A 20,927-nucleotide genomic window follows, 5' to 3' on the forward strand; every position below is an offset into this window, starting at 1 on the left:
CTTTACATAAATACAATTGTTTGGTACTCAACACAAGATTTGTTTATTTCTCATGGCCACATGTCCAAGAAATATGCCAGTCAAATACCAAGACATGTTTTCAATGATATGTCTTCTTGATTGTCCACATACAGTATATTTCAACAGAAGGCTTCATAAACACATGCTGCATTAAGTATTGCATATTCTCAAGAAAAGTGAGGTAGCACTGTTTCAGTGTGTCAAATGCTTGAGGTCATTAACGGTACATTCTCTGTGTTTACAGAAACACAACACAGCATTATTTTACGAGCTCTAATATAACAGTGATGAGTCTTTCCTGAGTGAAAAAAAAATCTTGCCACTTTGTAAAGTGTATTGAGGTAAATTTGTATCACTTATATTCTAGATAAACTACGTTGCTCACATTTTGCCTTTGAATCACAGCTTTCATGATAAATGTTTTGTAATCCTGAAAATGATTAAATAAAAATGTAAAATAAAACAATGCAAAACATAAAAAAATCTAACAAGCCTTCTAACATATATATTTTTTTTTAGTTCAGTTTGATTGTAATGCGGGGAAAAGTTTAAACTACGAGCTTTAACTCAAACGATTACCAAGAGAAGTACAAAATCCTTCCAAACTGGTCACAGACATGAACTGTGACACTAAGCTAAGGCTTTTTGGTCTTGTCAGCTGCACTTTGGCAACATTGTTGTTCTACTATTAAAAAAGGAAGCTACTGTAAATAATGATAAATGTAAGTGACAACAGAAGGGGCTAAGTATTGGTCGTCATTGAGCACTTCCCCTTTTGAAGACACTTTTGGACAAACTCTGTAAAGCCCTTTATACATGAATGCCTCTACATTTCTGCTGCCAACAGGCACTACGGGTTACTCGAAATCTGAAACGACATTACAGTCAATTAGGAAACTTCTGAGGAGTCCATTTAGGCATACTACACAGCTGAGGTAATGTTAGAAAAAATAAATTGCGGTTGGTTTTCCAAAGACTTCATACAGTACTTTCTGACATGAGAGGTATATTGTGTTTTCATTTTTGCTCAGAACCAATCTAAACACCAAGGAGTCCTAATTTGGTCCCTTTGAAGAGGTGGATGATGAAGACAATGGACTATGAGAGGAGGAGAGGGCACTGAAGCCGCTGGTTCCTGCCATAGTTACAGCCTGAGACACCACGGGAGAAGCCGACTTCTGGGCAAACAGCTTTCCTGTAAAGCAGACACAGAGAACACTTCATTAAAAATGTGTTTTTACAGATAGCCACAATTCATGTTTGTCACCTCTTTAGGTCAGAGAATCTGGGATTGCGATTAATCCGAAAGAATCACATCTCTAATACAGATAGCATTGAAAAACACTTATCATATGACTAATTTGGCATGTTTAACAAAGTAAAGGGATGGATCTTATTGCCATCATGTACTGGTTTACAAAAGAGCAAAATAATTCAGCACTGCAGTGCACACCATGAAACAACTGTTACAAAGTAGAGTCAATACAACAATATCAGGGCGATCATTCTGGAAATGTTCTGAATCTATTTGTTTTATTTTGCCAGGAGTTAGATTAGAAGATCATTACTTCTCCGATGTTGGCACTCTATAAAGCTAGAGCCATTAGGCCAGCATGGCTCTGTCATGAGGTAACAAATCTGCCTACCAGCACCTCTAATCTCATTCATTAAAAAAATATTTCTGGTCTGTTTGTAACAAATGGTTGACACGACTCTAAGTCAATAAACTTAATCCCCCCTGTAACACCTCAAGATGTAGTTTTTACTTTTAGGTTAGCTTAAAAATTAAATGTAACAATATATAACATTGTTAAGAGGTGCTGGTAGGAAGATACTTTACCTTGTCAGAGGACAGTCCGGCTGTTTTCAACCCTTTATGTTAAATTAAGTTAATTCCAGGAGGATTCTTTGTTTGCTTACATTGTGAGAGAATGGCAAGAGAAATCTTTGTACCACAAACGGTAACAGAATGAGCGTCGCCGGGCCTTTAAAATGTGGTTTGAATGGTAAAAACAAAAACTGTTTGGATATTAATCAATAGTGAAAATAGTTAGATGCAGTCCTAGTCTACTCTCTAATGCATCATTTAAAAAGAAAATGAAGGTTGGGAACAGTAGACTTCAGGAACATAAAACACTACAAAGCTAGATATGCCCCCTCCAGACTTACACTCAACACATATAGGAGACTGTGACTGAGCATCTCCTTAAGAAAACATATCAAACACTGATATTTTTTTAAACTGGTGTTAGATGTGTAACTGAGTTAATTTAGATTCTCGTTGTGCTTAGATCATAAAGTAAAAAGTCAAGTCCACACTCGCGTAAAATAGTATTTCAATTCTACATGTGCAATTGAAATATGTATTTCCTCTTTCACTTCATTGGAAACTTATAGAACAAAGACAATCTAATCCAACCACTTACCGGAGTAAATAGTGCCATTGACCTCCACTGAAACACTGATACTGGCTGCTCCATTAGTGGAGATACTCAGAGATAAATCCTGTTTGCTTTCTGTGAGAAAAACAAGAAAATACTCCAATTAATGGACTCTCCTCAAATCATGTTATTAAGTAATGAATAGATGGGTCACACCAAACAGCTAAGGCAGCTCACCATGGCCATTGTTGAGTTTGAGGTTCATGGGGTTGAACTGGGAGGCAAAAGCCAGCAGGTTTTGTTGGAGAGCCTGCTGCATGAGGCGCTGCTGCTCCTCTGCCAACTGCATCATCTTCTTCTCTGGACCGTCAGCTGCCGCTCGCTCCCTCCTCTCTTTCAAATGCTCCATCGCAGCAGCTTGAGCCAGCTGCTGCTGCTGCTGCTGATGCAGTGCCAGAGCCATGGGCAGCCGGCTGGGTAAGACAGGAGTCGAGGTCTCATCTGGTTAGATGAAAAGAGAAGTCAAACTAATTTTAGAGATGTCACGAAACCAGAAGAATTGTACAAAGAAAAAAAATCATTTAAAATACATTAGTAACAGTTCATAAACATACTGAAAAAGAATCCTCTCCTTTATGGAAACACTGCATTATGACGACCACTAGAGGTCACAAGTTCTTTTATTCCTCACTGAACCACAGGGCAGCCACAGTAAATGGCTGCTGGGTGGCAGATGATGAGCTTTGTACAAACCAAGTTGAAATTCAAAATGGTTTAAAAACATTTTAAAATGCAATCCAAGTACCATCAGGTTTTGTTAACGTAAAGAGAAATCATTTCAAATGTACAATATCTCAAATCAGAGGGCACCATGCTCATCACATTTTAACACACTACAGACTCTGCAATACCTGTGTGTCTCTTCAGGATTGGGCTAGCAGACCCCGTCAGGCCATTGTGCCCAGTCGGGGTGGTCTGCATGGGGGGTGTGGAGAGGAGGGGGTGTGGGGCAGAGCTTGGGGAGGGGGTATAGCGATACAGGCTCGTAGTGTAGCTGGGACGTCGGCCTTCTCTTCTATTACTGTCGATGGCGGCCTGCAGCTCACCTGGAGAACTCAGGCCCTTCTTCTCACACTCGAATGAGTAGAGGTACTTCATATACCTGCCAAGGAAAAGTCTCATTTGAGTCACATGTGCTGGTTCAAACAGGTACAGTTTGATATGTGAATACAACCTGGATAAAACGTGAACATTTAAATCACCAGTTACATCATCGGATACTCTACCTGTTCACTTTGAGCACTTTTTATTTACCTCCAATTTATCAAAGCAACCACTTAGGATTGTTGTTGTAATACACATTTGAATTATTTCTTTATGTGTACAAAGAAAATTACAATAGGGCCCATGATTAACTAGTAATGTAGGGAGAACAAAATCACCTTACTGGTTGGCACTTAAAGCTTGTACAACTTTGTCCTTTGACAATTGTTTTTCCATTTAAACACAAATATTGTGTAACTTCTTCAAACTTTTCAACTCCTAAACAGAGAGAGAGACACCTACTGGGTGCGGAGGGTGAAGGCTGCACTGGTGATGGATGTGGGGAGGTTGAGTCCTTTGGTGATCTCCCTCCAGATCTTCTTGTTAATAACCTCCACCAGGCCTCCCTTCTCTGTCACGAGCTTATAAAGCCGGTACAGGTCCAGCACCTGCTTGGCCATGATGGGAATGCGGTTCACAGGAGTTCCTAAACGAATGAAGAACAAAAATACTAATTATTCATTTACTCAGAATTATAATCCTGACAAGTTTAGAAGAAGAAATGGTGGTCTAGTGAAATCACTGTAAAGGGCATGCTAAGCCATATTACCTATGTGGATCTCTAATGAAGCTTATTTCACATGGTTGGGGTGGGGGTGGGGGTGGTGCTGAGGGTAATTCCACTACAACTCTGTATTGATTTGAACGCAGGGGGGAGGGGTGATTTTAGAGGCAGCAGTGTTTGCCAATCACAGGGTTGACAGCTCACCCTTACAATCCCCATTTGGACTAAAGGCAATTAATGAAGGAGGGTAAAAAGTAGTCAGAGCAATAAGATTACTTTGTGATTAAGATTAACACACAACACAGACACGCACACAGACATTTGGCATGGGCATGACAATTACACCCAGGAGTTGAGATTGTTGAGTGCTGAGGTTTACTGTTAGGCCTGTAACTGCACTTTAATTGATAAAATTGCTGTTTTTTTAATCAAAGTGTATTTAGGATTTGAAAAAAAGAGTAATGTGGATTAAAGCCACTTTAAATCCCATTTACAAAAACACTTAAATCAAAATGATTCTTTACTTTGACTGACATACTTTGCAGGGTTAGCTTTAGGCCTGTAGAGCTTAAAGTTTGTTACAATGCAATGGGTTAAGAAATAAGGAATCCCTTTTTAATAATTGATAATACTATGTCAGTCTCTTACTTAAATTTAACATCCACCAAAAACAAAAAGGGCACACTAAAAAAAAAAGTCATTTTTAAAAAGTAACATGGCATTTTGAACCTTTTAATGTATTTATCTTTAATCGGTATAAAATCTTCTGGTATTATAATACTGAAAACGTTTTTGTAATAAGTGGTTGCACTAGGGTTGTTGAAAAATGCCAAAAACGGTATGTGAAAAGAGAATTCATGAGACTTCAGAGTGGTGAAAAGATAATATTGCATTTTTATGTAATCCTACACGGAAACATTACAAAGGGATTTATATAAGGTATATTAAGCCTGATCCTCATTAAATAGCAGTTGAATTACTGCTATTATTAATTAAAACTTCACCAAGACCAAGGAATGACCAAGAAAATCTCCCTTGGTTACTGAACTAAAGGACTTTTGAAGTTAGAAGGCTCCGGCTCTTATTCTCACCTCGTTTTTGCATGAAGACAAAGAGTTGATCAAGAAACTCCTTCCTTTGTGGGTCGTTATCTAGTTCATAGAGCTGAAGGTTGGGGAAAAAAAAGACCCATCAGCAACAAGACTGTAAACTGTCACTCTGCTATCAAATCAGAAATATTTGTGAGCAAAATAAAAATAGAGAAAATCTATAAGACCTTGGCAAAGTCCCTGGATGGCTCTCCTCTTATTTTTCCTACATCATTGTCCTCAGGCCAGGCGGCACCCCCTCTCTGTAAAGACACAAAAGAAAAGAGAATATCAGTAACAAATTATGTTTTTATGTGAAAAGAATTTGTCATTTAATAGTTACAGTGTGGCAAAAACACTGACAAATCTAAGAAATAATTTAAAACAGCTGATTTCAGACGATAAATGAGAGTACATGTGACACAGGAAAGTGTAACCTGAGAAATTTACAAAAAACAAAATATTCAGATACAGGAGAAATAAAAAGTGATCAAAAATCTAACTGTGGAATGAATGTGATAATATTTATTCAAAGCTTCTTTCTACAGATTTGGCCTTCCCCCCTCCTGTATCTAAACCTGCTTTTATTTTACACAACTGAGAGTTTGAACAGCTGGTCACTGTGAGCATCTGTTTCCCTGCAATGCCGCACTGCTGTGTATACATATAAGCACATTTTTCTATAGGGAGTATCAGTTTAAAGCTGGTCAGTGTAAAAGGGAGATCTACCAAAGGCCCTGTTGCTCATTAGATAGTTTATTAAGACATGTTATTCCTCCATGGCCTCCCCCTTAACATGACAGTTAGAGGTTAAAAATGTGAGAGAAGGGCAGTGTGTGTGCAACTGTGTGGAAAAGCCTGCTGAGCGGTTATTGTCTTGCTAATGGATCCCCAGAGCTGCACTATGCCGCTCGTCTCCAGAATGCTCTGTCCGTATAATGACATTACAGAAAGGATTTTTTATAAATCAAATATCCCTCCTATCCAGATTTACCCTGTGACATTCAATTATTTTATTGCTCTATTTCTTTCCCACTCATTTTCTTAGTGTTGTCGTGAGAGACTTTGGAACATGCAATAAGCTGTGCTATTGTTTCATGTCAAAACAAGCATGTCTCTTTAAGACAACAAACATGCTTATGTATTTGACACAATCCAATGCTTCAATTACATTTCTTGTCGTTTGTCTAAACATTACTCTTCCCCCATGACATTTTTTTCCTAAACTCTGCATTTTACAGTAGGCTACCAGTTTGTACTTTTACATATTAGCCCACTTGCTTAATGTTTGGTATGGAAACTTAATCTGATCTTACAACAACAACAAAAAAAGCATTTCACTCTCTGAGCAGTAAAAGACATGGGAACTAATAATTTGATGGCCCCCACTCCAACTGTTCAGCTCCTCATGTTTACAACAAAAACACAATTCAAACGGCAAATGCTGACATGAACACACAGCTGCACGATGCACAACACTGGGTTTTCCAACCTGTGTTGTCCGAGTACTATCAAAGGTCATTGTGATTTCAAAACTGGGCATTATTTTTGAACTAAAGCGTTCTGAGAAAATGTAAATATAGTTTATTAAACTTTAGTCTTCTAGTGGCAGATGCTGAACAATATTTAAGTTTACCCAATATTGCTACACAGTCATCCTCAACATTTATCCTTAACTTTTATTTAACAATTTCAACCATTGATCATTTCAATTTAGGCTAATACTAGCAAGTTACGCTTAATATTTTGCTTTTAGAAAGCTATTCCCTTTACGTTTAACAAACGTGCATTAGCCTTAACCATTAAACAGTTCCAGTCGACCTTTTTAGCGACCTTACTCTTAGCTAACTCATTTAACATTACTTTAATCATTACTTTAACATAGATATTCTAATCATTGGTCATTGCATTAGCAAAGTTGAACCTTTAGCATATTCAAAACATAAATATCTTAATTGAAGTCAACACGTGTAACTAACTTTTATCTATCTTTCTGATCGTTTTAAGCTAACTTGTTCAACCATTTTATCCATTACTTTCACAAAGACATTCAAACCATTTGTCATTACCCTCACCTAAGCCTATTAGTAACTTTTTCTAGATTTATCTTTGGGCTTTAATGTCTTTATTTACTTACTAGGACAGTGTATATATTGCAGGAAACCAGTTAAGTAGGCCAACCAGCGCCCCTAAATAGTTCCACATTTGAACAAATGTGTTGCGAAATTAAGCTAACTAAAGCTATCTTTGTGATATCTTTTAGCTAAGTAATGTCCATTATCCATTTCTTTTACACATTAACCATTTTTCATAAATGCTATCAAACTTTATTAGTTCTATCTTTTGCTGATTGTAACAGTTGATCTTTTCCTGTCAAATTCAGCTCACTGTTAGCTAACACACACAATATTTCAGCTAACTATTTGTTCATTAATAATTGGGACTAATAAAGTCACTTGTTAGTTCACACTCTTAATCGCAACACAGCTTAAGTTGCCCAAATATGACGGTACATTTCTTATTAAAATCAGACATTAATTTCTGTTTTTTTACATAAACTCTGCTACTTTGGGAACTTTCTAAACCTTGTGTTAAACATATCCGTGGTTTGGATATCCAAATTCAAATGGACCCTTGTAAACACACATTCGACCCCTTGAAGCATATAAAAGCTATTCCTCTGTCTTCACGTTCTTAAAAAGACACTGTGACTGTATGTATTCACTCTTCACTGAAAACTCTGCCCCTGATGCGACTCAGCCGTGACACATCTGCTGGCCTCAGCCGAGAATTTCTCATAAAAGACTTCTACTCCCCCACCAGAAGCTTATTGACGTGAAGGTAGATAAACATCCAAGTCTTTTCATCATCAAATGGGAATAAAACCCTTCCCCCCTTATTGATGAGCAAGTGAGACCTACTGTGGATCTATTAACAAAGAGCTTTCAGTTAATTGCTCACAGTTTTCACACATGCAGCCGTGGGAATCCTGATAGTATTCAGTATGTAGGTCAGGAAAAGGTTTCTTTTGTTTTGTTGAAAAAGGCCAGCTTTTATTGGCCTTTTACATTATTTAACATATTCAAATAACAAAAAAAAAAAGAGTGTTATGGCATGCAGACACAAAGTTGTTCTGTATGAGTGTGTCTGTTCAACCAGTGGGGATCATAAATGACTCTTCATTAAAAACAAATCACACAAACACTATCCAGAAACTTTCGTTCGATAATGAGCTTCATTAAATTAATCCAGCCGCTCCAGCAGAGCAGCAGTGAAAACTAATCCCTCTCAAAGTTTCAATGTAACTGCAGGGGGGGGACAAAATTTTTTATCCAAATCAAATTATTGAGCCTTTAGTCACCCGAACAAGTCAAGATCATTTATCCGGCCCCTCGCTGTGCTTTGAGCAGCCTGTCTGAGGACAATGCAGCGGGCTTTTCATCCCCGCCCATGTCACATTTAAGGACGTACAGTTGCACTGTACACATAAGGAGAACAATGGAGACGCTGATACTTCGTTGCAGGTCTTCACAGAAGTTTGATGAAATAATTCAAAAAGTTAAGTAGTAGTAGTGGGAGAAACAAAAAAGGGAAACCATAAACATACTATTTCAACAAAGCATGATTAAAAGAAACCTCAGGATACACGTCTCTGTGTTCCTCTTATTCTTTATTACTGTAATGTGTGCTTTAAAGACTTTGATAAGTGTTTGGTGTATTCTACAGTTTTCTTTCGAGGTTTTTTTATAAAGGTTTTATGTATTTATTTCTGTTTTTTTAATGTACTAAATAAATAAAATTATGAAGTAAAAATGTCAACAAAAAAAATGCCTCCTCTTACTTGTTAGTAATTTAAACAGCATCCTATTTTTATGTGATAAATTTATAAAGGTCTTTACACAAAAGAGACACAACAAACCTTGCATTAACCTTTGGTCTAACAGAATATCAAGATGTTATCTGCACGTTTCCACATCGTAACCATTTTACACACATCTTAGTCATTCTACAACTTCTAGCAGGACAACTCATTGCTGTTCTTTTACTAAAGAAGAAATTTCCTTCATTGTCCCCGGTGTTGTTTTGTGCAAGACTAAGAACAGGAAATGCATCCTCACTGCAGTGGCCATATAATGTATTGATTACTTGCAGCTGAATTAAGCTGCCATTTAGTGTTGCTAAGCGACCACTAAATTATGCAAAGCTATCCGGTGAGCTAAACCTACGTCAGCAATGAATAACTGTGCCTGTGGAGGCTTGAAAAAAAAAAACAGTAGCAATAATGTTCATGAAGAGAAACAGTACCTTTTTACTCCATGTGAATAACTTCTACTAAAACTTAGGAAACAGAGTCAAAGTAAATATCAAATATCTCTAAACTATGATCAAGCGATGTTTAATTTTCTGATATCAAACAAAAAAGCTAATACTATACCTCATAAACTACACTTAGTCAACTTTATGGGTATTTGCTTGCTGGTATGCTGTGAGGCACTACAACCCAGCTGTCCCTCTGCCCACAGGCCTCATTAATCATAATGTATTGTACTGAAATGGGGCCTTCTAGAGGGAAACATACACACTGAAGAGCCAATCAGATTGGACTCCATAAAAGAAGAAGAAAAAAACATGAGGGGTCCCTCTGTTTCAACAAAGTAGTGATACATATCTGCTGGAAAAACACACTGAAGGAAATCTGGCTGATAGAGTAGGACAAAAGTCTGAATGCAAATCCTTACAGTAAAAGCCAGCACTGAGCATGAATACACACGCTTATGGCCACTTCATTAATCCTCTGCTCTCATTTTAACCCCACGTCTATCAGGCATGAACTGGTCGCTTTGAACACTTAAGGCTTGGACCTTGTCCAAGACCAATTAGCTTGGCTGGTGGTGGTAAGAATGTGTTTTTTTAAAGCGTGAGACATGAGGTGAGGTAGGGCAGGAGGAGAGATCTCTAGCCCGGCCGGGAATCAAACGCGAAGTATGGGCATCTTGCCAAAAGGGACACGCTCCTTTTTACTCGACATGTGAGAAAACAGGCGGGCGGTCCGAGCAGTGGTGATCCTGACTTTCAGCAGGAAGTCAGCAATTGATAATAATAGAGGGACAACACATAAAAGGAAAGAGCCAAATCTTTTCTCTCAATCTAGATTTATAAGAAATGTTCATTCAATTCATATTTTTAGGAGGGCCACATTTAAAAAAAACATTAAGTGCAAAGGGAACATTTACTTTTACTCTGTTGGACATGTAATACCAGGGAATCGAATGTGTTAACAATTCATCTTTTAGAGTGAAGTATGTTATTGTTTCGGTCGACACAATGTTATTGTTTCGGTCTACACAATGAAGCATTTGCCTCTCCCGCATTTCCTCTGATAACAGCCTGGGTTAAAAGTCTTCAAAAAGGGTTAAATAAGCTACTAATACAAACAAAGGTCTGCTGATAGTCAGTGTACAGGGGAGTGAGTTAACATTATCTCGGACAACATCTTGTGAGGTCTCTCTTAAATAGTTATTAAAACTGTTGTCTGTAATTTATGGGAAATAAACATCACCATCTTTAGAAATAAAATACGGGCCCGAAGTTAACTTACTTGTTTGAAAGATTCTTCAAAGCTCCAGTCTGAGATGCCGCTGGGTGATGAGAAGGCTTGATGGCCTGTGGGAGACATCACCTCCTTCTCTTCATGCTCCTGTTTTATGGCTGAAGGAGGAGATTCAGACTTCACAGCACAAGTCTGAGGTGTAGAATAAGGAGGGAAGGGGAGGCCTGGAGCCTGCTGGAGTCTGGCCTTCTTTGCCTGCTGGAGAGGCCCGTTCTTCTCCTCCTCCTCCTCCTCCTCCTCATCCTCAGAGTCTTCGTCCACATCATCATTCTCCTCGCGCTCCACCATTTCCTGCTCCTCCTCATCTGAGTTTTCATCTTCGCCATCTGGAGTGGTTCCGCTGAGATGGTGGTTGAAAGCTTGTTGAGCTGCTTGGTAAGTCTGTCCATCGGCTTTGCCGAATAAGGCTGCATCTAGTCTGGATCCGGAGGCCCTGGCTGCAGCAGCAGCAGCATGTTGAGCGAACAGGAGCTGGGCCTGCAGAAGATGTTTCTCCTGCAGGTTCATCTCCAGTTTGGCCCCTTGTTGTCGCTGTAGCTGCTCCATCATGGCCTCCAGCTTCACTCCTGCAGGACTGAATTGTGGACTCCCAGCTGAACTGCCCTCCTCTGACAAGCTTGACTAAGAACCGACAAAAAACAAATTAAGAAAATCAAGGAAACGCAATAAAAAAGGTTTCAATATTTACAACAGTTTCAGTTTGATTTTGAGTTTTGGTTTCCAAAGGGGGGGGGGGGGGGGGGGGGTGAAGAGGCAGATTAACATTCATCAAATTCTTGTTTAGATTCTGGATATATTGTGTAGATAAAGTTATGGAATTTGTATCGTTTTTTAGTCTAACAATCCAATAAGAGTTTATGTGAAACGTGTTGAAAAGGGGGGACTGAGAGGGCCCCAGAAACACGTTGATGGTGTTTAAAGGGAAACAACGCTGATGACTTGAGACAATTATCAACAGGGGGAAAAAAATCTGATTTAATTAGTAGCAGGAAACAAGTGTTCCTCATTTAAGTTTCTTTGTCTTCGCTCTGCTAAACGCGACTTGGACTTTTGAGAAATATTTTTTTTTACATTTTCTTCAGTTTCACTATTTTTGAATTACATTTATTTCATTAGCAGTGCGGATTAAAGTAAGTTTAGAGCATAGGTTAATAACGAAAAACCACCATCATATAAATAAAGACGCTATTCGGCAAGTGATCGACGAACTGTTCGCTGAATTGTTGCTGCTTATGTCTTCATTATCGGTGATTCGCTTTGTTACTGTAACAAACACGAGTGCTAGTCGTCGACACTCACCATTTGCGCCTTCGAGTAATCCATCATCGCCAACAGGTCTTATCTAGTTTTTCCTTTTTTCCTCCGGCAGAAATAAATCACATCGCATGACCAATTCGTTTCGTTTTTTAAACAGAAACGATTCTTGTGATCGAATGAGAATTTAAAAAAAAAAAAAAAAAAACACCCTGTAGAGCTGAGGCTGGAGGAGGGGTAATGTTACTCAGCTCTTTACCTCCCTGGTCACCGCGCATGGAAACTCAAACATGTTTGATTGTCTTTGACTGAGTGGCCTACACCCCCAACTTGGATGAATGAAGGGCCCGCCCCGTGCGTAAAGCTCGTAAAGTGGGCTTTTCTTGCCTACATCTGTGGAACTACCCACCCTCTTCAGCAGGAAATCCCACCCACTGATATTACCCAATACAGTGAAGGCAACACGACCTCTACTAAAAATACGACCAAATGCATTTGAGTCTAAGAATCTGGACTGACGCTGACTCTTTCACACTGGAACTTGGTTTAACCTTTACACAAAGATGTTACTTGCATTAGTTCAACTTCACAGTTAAAAGATACCTAACTATTCTAGCTATAAGTCGAACTTGAAAACACACAGAACAACTGATATGAAAGTAGAAAGGTCATCTATCTGAAGTGAAAGTGTAGTTTACTTTTCCCCCAAATAGTCCATCTTTATGTCTTTATATTCAGTGTCTTTAATAGATCTATGTCCCTGTTACACTTTAGTATTTATTGGTACTTATTAAAGAGACAGAGCAAGTTGATTTTAACTGTAATTCAGCACTCATGTGCTTCTATTTTAAACAAACCAAGCCCTCCTGTGAAAGTATCAGAGATCTTTTTTTTTCATGATAATTGCTTTTCCTAAACTCTTAAAATTATGTTGACAAAAAGTTTATATCAAGCTCAAGATGCATCTCTCTAAAAGCAAATTAGACAAAAATGTTAATTGAGATTTAAAACGCTTGTTTTAGTCAAATACATCTGAAGTCACCAAACCTGCGTAAACCAAGTCAGAGATCTTGTAACAGGAGCTCTTGTTTTTCTTCAAGTTAACAAGGATATGCACATATGTTGCTTAGTTAACTGGTTTACTTTAATGAATGGGGAGGTCGAACAAACAGTGATGTGAAATGTTTTTGACAAAAGGTAAATTGTCTTTTTTTTAAAGAAAAAAATAAATTGTTGTGAACAGATCAGTATTGCACATTTACTTTGCACAGTAGGCTGATTGGCTGTACACTTGCTTTTTTATATTTTAGAACTTAAATAGTATTTTCTGCTCAGTCCCAACAAACTTATCATTCACTTTGCTTTGAAAAATGCAAAGATTCACATTATACAGTTAATCCATAGTCCTGTAATAAGTGCTATTGTAACACCATTTATTGAAGAATAAACATTATTACTCATATTTTGGTCAATATTCATTTTTTTCTGACAATAACGAAGACCACTTCACAATTGTAAAAGTTTATTGAATCAGCATGAAAATTGTCCCTGAAATGAAAACAGATGTAATGAAGATTGCAACCACAAGAATGTCTTTTACATTCACATGAAAACGCTGCTCCCTTGTGGCGAAAAGTGGCTCACACAAGAAGGACCACACACTCAGATAACATGCAACACTCTGCTCTAGCTCTCCCTTAAGTACTCAAAGAATTCCAATTATCCCAAAATACTTGTGACTCTCAATAACCATACATTTTCCTTTATTAGGTTCATCAATATTTTACAAGCAAAAGAACTCAATAAAGGCCAAATTAAATATCACACATATTAGATGAGGCAAACATTAAAGTACAAGGGTTCTGGATCCTGATGATGCCGATCGTTGTCAGATCTGAAACAAACAAAAATACAGTCAGATTTCCATCTTTAAAATAAATAATAAACCACATGATTTAGCAGTGGATTTAGATACCTACTCTACACTTTATCAATGCCGAGGTCCTCAGGTGTAGAGATGCCAAGGTCTTCTAACGTTGGTTTTAGCTCTTGAATTAGATACGGGTAGATTTCTTTATGAGAGCCAGCTTTGTCCTGAGAATAAAACAGATGGTAAAATCGATTTTTTTAAATCCTTTGACATCCACAATAAATGATACTGATTGGGAATGTTCTTCCTAGGATTATCTCAAACTAAGATGCTGTCTTTCTTTACTCACCTTCACTGCTTCCAAAATCCGGATGGCAGTGGCCAAGTCGTTTAACCTCCGACAGGCTTTCAGTGCCGCCTCAAGAATCTTTGGCTCAGGTACCAGATCATAACCAATCAGTGTGTTCATCCCTGAAAGAATTAAAAACAATCAGCACTTCTACTATTTCATTTCATTTGTCAGTTGCCTAAACAATAGGGCTGGTGTTATTTTATACTTTGCCTGTAGGCAACACCCCAGAAAAGGTCAACACAAACAATAACCTGTTACACATAAAAACTTCTTCTGTGCAGAATTATCTGCCGCCTGGTAGCTGTTTGACAGACCTTAACGCTCTGGAGATAGACACTCAGTGACCTGTTCCTTCACAAACACATGTTCTGTAGTTCATTCAGAGTTGACCTGACACACACCATCTTAGAGCCAAAAATACTCTGGTGCATGTGAGCAAATGTCTAAACCACAGCTGAAAATAGCTTCCAATAACAGCTTTACTTTCTTTGGTAATGTTTGATAAAACGACAGTTTCCAGAAGCAAGTGGAAATTGTTGATTCCGTAACAACATTGAAACAATGATATTTCTAGCCTGTTTGAAAAGGTTTATGACTTCAACGGGAACCAATGAGTATTACAGCTGAGAGCCACACACAGGATAGGAAAAACAGGAAGGGTGACAATCTAACATTTTACTGGTGTTGGCCTTTTTAGGGAATTATTTTAAAGTAAAAATATATAACACTGATATAAAACTAATATGAACTGGCAATCTTGCAGTTATGCTGCATGCATGCACTTAATCCAATCAGCAAGGAACTTAGAAAGATGTTTTTTTTATTATATTAATTCTTGTGGAAATGTTGGTATAGTGATGGTGGTGATAAAAATGTGTCACTGCATTAATTTAGAGAGTACTATCTGAACCTTGACAATTTTAAATGCTAAAAAACAATCAACTAAGATAGATGTGGTATGTTAGCATCCAAAGTACCTAGTATCAAATGTTCATTTGGGACAATAATCTCATTAAATGTTTTATCGACATGGAAACCCAACAGGAGTCTCATTTACTTACAGGCCAATAAATCGCCCTTTCAAAAAAAAAATCTCTTAATATGATGAGAATAGAATTTTGCATGTTTTAAACCAAACTTTGTAAATTTGTTTTTGCAATTTTACAAACTTAAAGAACTACGTAGTAAATCAAACAAAACATCTTAATATATAATTACAATCATGCTTGTATTAAAGCTTCTAATTCTTAATATTTTCGTAGGAATGTTTCTATTTAATCTGTCATAATTATGTTGCAGACCCCAGGAAGAGTAGCAGCGGCCATGTGCCAAGGCTAATGGGTATCATAATAAACAAATAGCACAATAAGTTTAAACTTTAAATCATATGTTATCAATAATTGGTTATTTTACTGACTTTAGTTTCAGCTTTAACATACAATACTAGTCAAAGCAACTTTCTTATAATAACACTGCAGAAACGGTTGAACTTTTAAATTGGCACAACATTTTATTATTGTATATAGTTTATAAAATCATCCATAACATACCTTTTCTCAGCTCCCATGCGTCAATGTCTGGCTTGTTAAAATAGGTGACCCAGCGGGCGTCAAACTCCTCATCTGTCTCTTGTTTCCCATGTGAATAACACCTTGAGGTCAGAGCAGCTGAATAATAAAAAACAATTTTTTTTTTTAGTAAGAAAGTCTTCCAAAGTTTAAATAACACAGTGTGACGCACAGCACCAGGTGATTTAGCAGTGCAAAGAAGTTCAAGGAAATCTTCACTGAGGTAAATGGAAAGAGGACAAATGCTGCTGTCTAGTAATGTAATGCATCTGCAGACGTCCTGACATGACCTACACACTGAATCAGCTGAATACCCTCATGCAAACAACCTTTAAGTGTCTATTTATACTTTGGTCCTCGTGGTTCATTTGGTCATAAATAATAACCAGTTTATTTAAAATACTTGACAAATGGCATTGTAGCGTTGGTAACGTTTAGCCCAATGATCATTACAACAGAGTAACGTGTGTTTACTGCTTAGTGAATATAATTACTTTATTGATCCCAAACTGGGAAATTGTGGCGTTACAGCAGCAGGTTGTACAAACACACAATATGAGTAAAAAAACACAATGTTAGCAAATCTAAACACAATATAATATTAACTACTAAGTAAATAAACACTAAAAATATAAAAAATAAGAATGTGAATATATACAACCAGGATTTAACTAAGCATTACTAGACTTAAATAGGAAGATTAAATATGGAAGATTAAATGTAAATGTGCAAAAACAGAGTTGTAAATGGTTGTAAATTAAATATGAAATATTAAATGTAAATGTGCAGAAACAGAGTTGTAAATGGACAGTATTGACATAAGTTAAAGAGCATGAGTGTAGACATATAATAAGCAGAAACTATACAATATAAGGGTGAGTAGACAGACAAATGAAGTGAACATGAGTGCAGGGATCATTTGTAAATTTAACATGTGCAGAACAGATTACAGTATGCAGAGACAGATATCATCATCATAGTGATGCCTGGATAAAACAATTCTTGGTTGTCAAGATAACTAAGGACCTGAGGGCTAAAACACCATCACTAACCCTAGTTAGCACATTAGCATTAGGGGCTAACATCAGCAGAAGAACCACAGGGCCTCAGACACAGCCTGCTAACTGGGTCACGACAAGGACACAGACACCTCCATGCTTAACACTGTGACATTTATTGAGTAGCAGACAACACGTACATGCAGGGAATAACAGTATTAAACAGAGAAACACACAATCTGACTGTATAAAATAGTAGTTACAGTGCGGCATGTAATTAAATGGATAGTTGAAGTGGCTGGCTAGCTTAGCAATGTGCCACACTTGATTTCCGCCCTGAAACTTCCACAAGCTACACAATTACTTCAGAGGTGAAAAGCTCAATGGACAAATACCTTGGCACCGTGGTTGCGTGCGGGTTAAACTCCGGACACCGGAGACTGAGAGTCGGACGGCGGCTCGGAACATGATGTGGGGCAGCCAGCTACACGAACCGGTGAAATTAATGCAGGAAGCTTTTCTTGCTTAGCTTGGTCACGAACGCGAGCGAGGCTAACTATACTGCGCATGTGCAAACTGCTCAATGACATTTCTTCGGTTGTTGTCTTACAGTCTATGGTTGTTGTTGACATTCTGGTACTTATGGAAGCCCATTTAAAAAAATGTCAGTTAAAAAAAATACAAATGAAAATAATAAAGTCATAATTATGAGATTAAAAACTCGAAATTATGAAATATAAAGTCATAATAATGAGATAAAAAGTCAAAATTATGAGATTAAAAATCGAAATTATGAGATATAAAGTCGAAATTATGAGATAAAAAGTCATAATGATGAGATAAAATGAAATTATGAGACTTTATTATTTTCATTTTTATTTTTTTTTACTGGCGGAAATGGGCTTCCATAGATACTGACTTCTATCCAGAGTGACTTAAAAACTGGTGATATTCTGTCCTTATTTCAAACGAGTTGCCCGCAGCATAAAATGGACCAAAGGCACACAGAGCAGTAAATTAACAACAGTGCAAGTAGACGAAACATTTTAACCTAAATATAAAGTGTCAATTTAAATACAACTTAAAGCTTAGACTTAACTTAAAAATACAAAATACAAAATATAGAAGAGTAGATGTGAGTGGACAGTGATCGGACTAACAGATGTAGACAGATGTAACCATAACTATGTGCAGTAAACGAGAAATAAATATATATATACAGAGCTATGTGCAAGTAGGCAAATACTAAATGATAAGTTAATAAGGTGCATGGTGAATAATGGAACAACAGAACTAATATAAAGAATATAACTGTAAAGGTAAAAATGAGATAAATAAAGTGACCGTACTGCAATGATGGATAAGAAACAACAGGAATAAAGTAACCAGAACTGGATGAATACTGAAATAGAAAGGATAGAATAAAGTGATGTAGTGCATGAGACCAGATAAAGCAGAGGCAGTTAAGGTGCATGGCAAATGGAAGGATGTAAAAAAAGCTGAGAGTCTGCATTGGGTGAGAGGTGTTGATGTGCTACGTTAAGGCAGTTCCTCACTAGAGCCAGTTCACCGAAAGGAGAAGTTCGATCCCCAGCTCCTTCAGAAATGTTTTTCCTGATCCGTCTGACCATTTCTACCTTTTTTGAATGAAAGAAAAATAAACACACATTGTAAAACACCAAAGTTTTATTGATTTAAAAAAAAAACAACACACATTTATTTTAGTGACGGTGCAGGTAAAAATTGAGAGCATCATAATTTAAACAAAGAAAAACCCATTCTGGTCCTATGATCCAGTATTATGAATGGATGAATGTACAACATGTTTGCGCTTTTCAAGTGCTTTTTTGGATCTTGTTAATTATTAATTAAGAGCTCTGTTATTACATAACTAATTTTTGACCAGTTTCATTAGGCATACTTTTCATAAAGAAAGTAAAAGACAGTTGCAAGACTTTAAAATGTCAGCATGCACTATATTATTTCTGCAGATACTTTTATCAATTATCAGTGAGCTACAATGTGATTGTGAATATGAACTGAGAGACTGTCCTTCATTTTGGCCATTGGAGGCAGAGGCAGTTGTTCACTATAGCGTACATGAACATTCAAAAATGTTTATATTCAGATGTATAATTTGAAGTAAAACCCCAAAGAATTATAAGACACAATGAGAAAAAAAAACTCTGAAGCATAATTTATGTTAATTTTGGAATCTTTCTCGTGCTGCAGTCAAGTCGTTGGTTGTTTGCGGAGAAGATTCACTCTGGTCATGCAGGCAGACTCTCTTTGCTGTGTGTGAGGAGGGACTGTGAGCTGGCCTGAGCAGAACTCTTTGTCTCTTTGCGTCTTCGTTGGTAACACCCGGGGTTTCGGGGGGTTGGTATCCCGGCTCCTGAGGATCCAGAGGATCTTTGGAGAGCAGGATACAGATGGAAGGAATTGTCCTCTGCATGGATACACTTGAAGCTCCTGTTTGTGGACTCTCCCAGACATCACTCGCTGTCTTGTAATAGAGCTTGGACACTTGGTGTAGCCCTCCCACTTTACGCTTCAGAATCTCCACACAGGTGATGGTCTTGGTGACTCCTCTACCTGAACCAGTAAAGATTACCTGCCTCAATAATGCCCCTTTTCTCTCTTCTCCCTCCTCTTGCATTCGAGCTGTCGCAAACCTCAGCAAGTTGCGGATCTTGCTTCCTTCTTTCACTCGCATGTGCAGAATGTCTGCTGCGAGGCCGGGGATCGGAAAGGAATTGCTATCCTCTGTGCGATCGACTCTCCTGAAGTCAGCCTGGTAAAGTTTTGGAGAGGAAGATGAAGATGGGGCATCAAAGTTGAATGACGCACACTGAAGTTCCATCACAGTGCTGCTTGCAGCATTTGAACTCTGCCTATGACCCCTGAGTTCAGTCATTGCTTAGAAAGTATTGAATAAACAGAGCAGGATGCTTTTTCTGAGTCTGCAGCCTCGGATTACTTGCATATCTCCCCCGAGATCAAAAACGTGTTTCTTGTTAGAATAAGAATCCAAAAACTGATCAGCTTTGTAATCCAAACTTGAGACTTATCTTGATCTTCTTTGTGTCCTCAGTCCATAATGCTTTTCCAGGCAGTCCCTGAGCCCTGACATGACAGCCAGCAGTATGAAGAGGGCATTTCTTCCTCTAATCCCATTGAAGTGAGGGAAAAGATGTCCTTGCTCAATTCAGCACTGAGGACAGCTGATGCCAACAAACACATATGAGGCTCAGAGAGAGACATGTAGAGTGGGACATAGTGCTCTTAAAGGCACATGCAACATTTAATAATCTCACATAATAGTTTGTTGTTTTTGGAGAGAAGCTTTTGTTAAACCCTAGAGGGCTTAGTGATTTGATTCATCCATGTGGTTGCATGAATTATATGGATGAATAATGAGAGTAAATGATATTTAACAAGGCATTGCAGTTGAAACAATCCCTTGTTTTAGCCAAATTGGTTTTGGCTATTGACATACTTAATGTGTCCTTTTGCAGATTTTGCATCCTTACTGGTGCAAAGATATTAAGAATAGAGTTTGGAAACTCGCAGTATATGGTTTTCCATCTTCCTCTCTGCACTATCATCAGAGAGCCATATGGTCCACGAGAAAAGTCTTTCCTTTGGGCTATTCAGCTACTTCACATTTTTCCTCCCTTCAGTCCATCGCCTGCTGGTCTGACCCAGAAAAGGCTGCTACTTCATCTGTGCCTCCTTTGAATCAGTGACATTCATGAGGACAATGACACCTTGGGGCTCCTGCGTTTATGCCAAACTTGCATAAATCCATAAAGCAAGAGCTTACAATAAAAAGATATGTATCCAGATGCAGAAGACGAATTCAAGAGACAGCTGTGGGGCTCATGTGGAACCAGTATACTGTAATAATGGTGCATTTCTGCATCACAGGGTAGTTTTCACCCCATGATAATCAC

The 20,927-nt window shown here is 37.9% G+C and overlaps 3 protein-coding genes across 3 annotated transcripts; all 3 read right to left on the reverse strand.

Moving 5' to 3' along the window:
• On the reverse strand, positions 1-12,541 carry arid3b (AT-rich interactive domain 3B). Its single transcript, XM_020659778.3, has 9 exons — positions 12,229-12,541; positions 10,918-11,550; positions 5,507-5,581; positions 5,322-5,394; positions 3,969-4,152; positions 3,314-3,564; positions 2,640-2,903; positions 2,448-2,537; positions 1-1,216 (listed from the first exon to the last, which is right to left on the reverse strand). The coding sequence occupies exons 1-9, from the start codon at positions 12,253-12,255 to the stop codon at positions 1,077-1,079; spliced, it is 1,737 nt and encodes a 578-aa protein (XP_020515434.2). The 5' UTR covers positions 12,256-12,541; the 3' UTR covers positions 1-1,076.
• A 1,147-nt stretch (positions 12,542-13,688) lies between these two features.
• Positions 13,689-17,528, reverse strand: LOC110003937 (cytochrome c oxidase subunit 5A, mitochondrial). Its single transcript, XM_020659507.3, has 5 exons — positions 17,367-17,528; positions 15,956-16,072; positions 14,403-14,524; positions 14,163-14,277; positions 13,689-14,077 (listed from the first exon to the last, which is right to left on the reverse strand). The coding sequence occupies exons 1-4, from the start codon at positions 17,437-17,439 to the stop codon at positions 14,164-14,166; spliced, it is 426 nt and encodes a 141-aa protein (XP_020515163.1). The 5' UTR covers positions 17,440-17,528; the 3' UTR covers positions 13,689-14,077; position 14,163.
• A 1,158-nt stretch (positions 17,529-18,686) lies between these two features.
• Positions 18,687-20,190, reverse strand: LOC110004449 (ribonuclease P protein subunit p25-like protein). Its single transcript, XM_020659987.2, has one exon. The coding sequence runs from the start codon at positions 19,886-19,888 to the stop codon at positions 19,175-19,177; it is 714 nt and encodes a 237-aa protein (XP_020515643.1). The 5' UTR covers positions 19,889-20,190; the 3' UTR covers positions 18,687-19,174.
• Between the last annotated feature and the right edge of the window lie 737 nt (positions 20,191-20,927).

The sequence above is a fragment of the Labrus bergylta genome, chromosome 7, assembly GCF_963930695.1.
Source record: "Labrus bergylta chromosome 7, fLabBer1.1, whole genome shotgun sequence".
In the NCBI taxonomy this organism is placed as follows: Eukaryota; Metazoa; Chordata; class Actinopteri; order Labriformes; family Labridae; genus Labrus; species Labrus bergylta.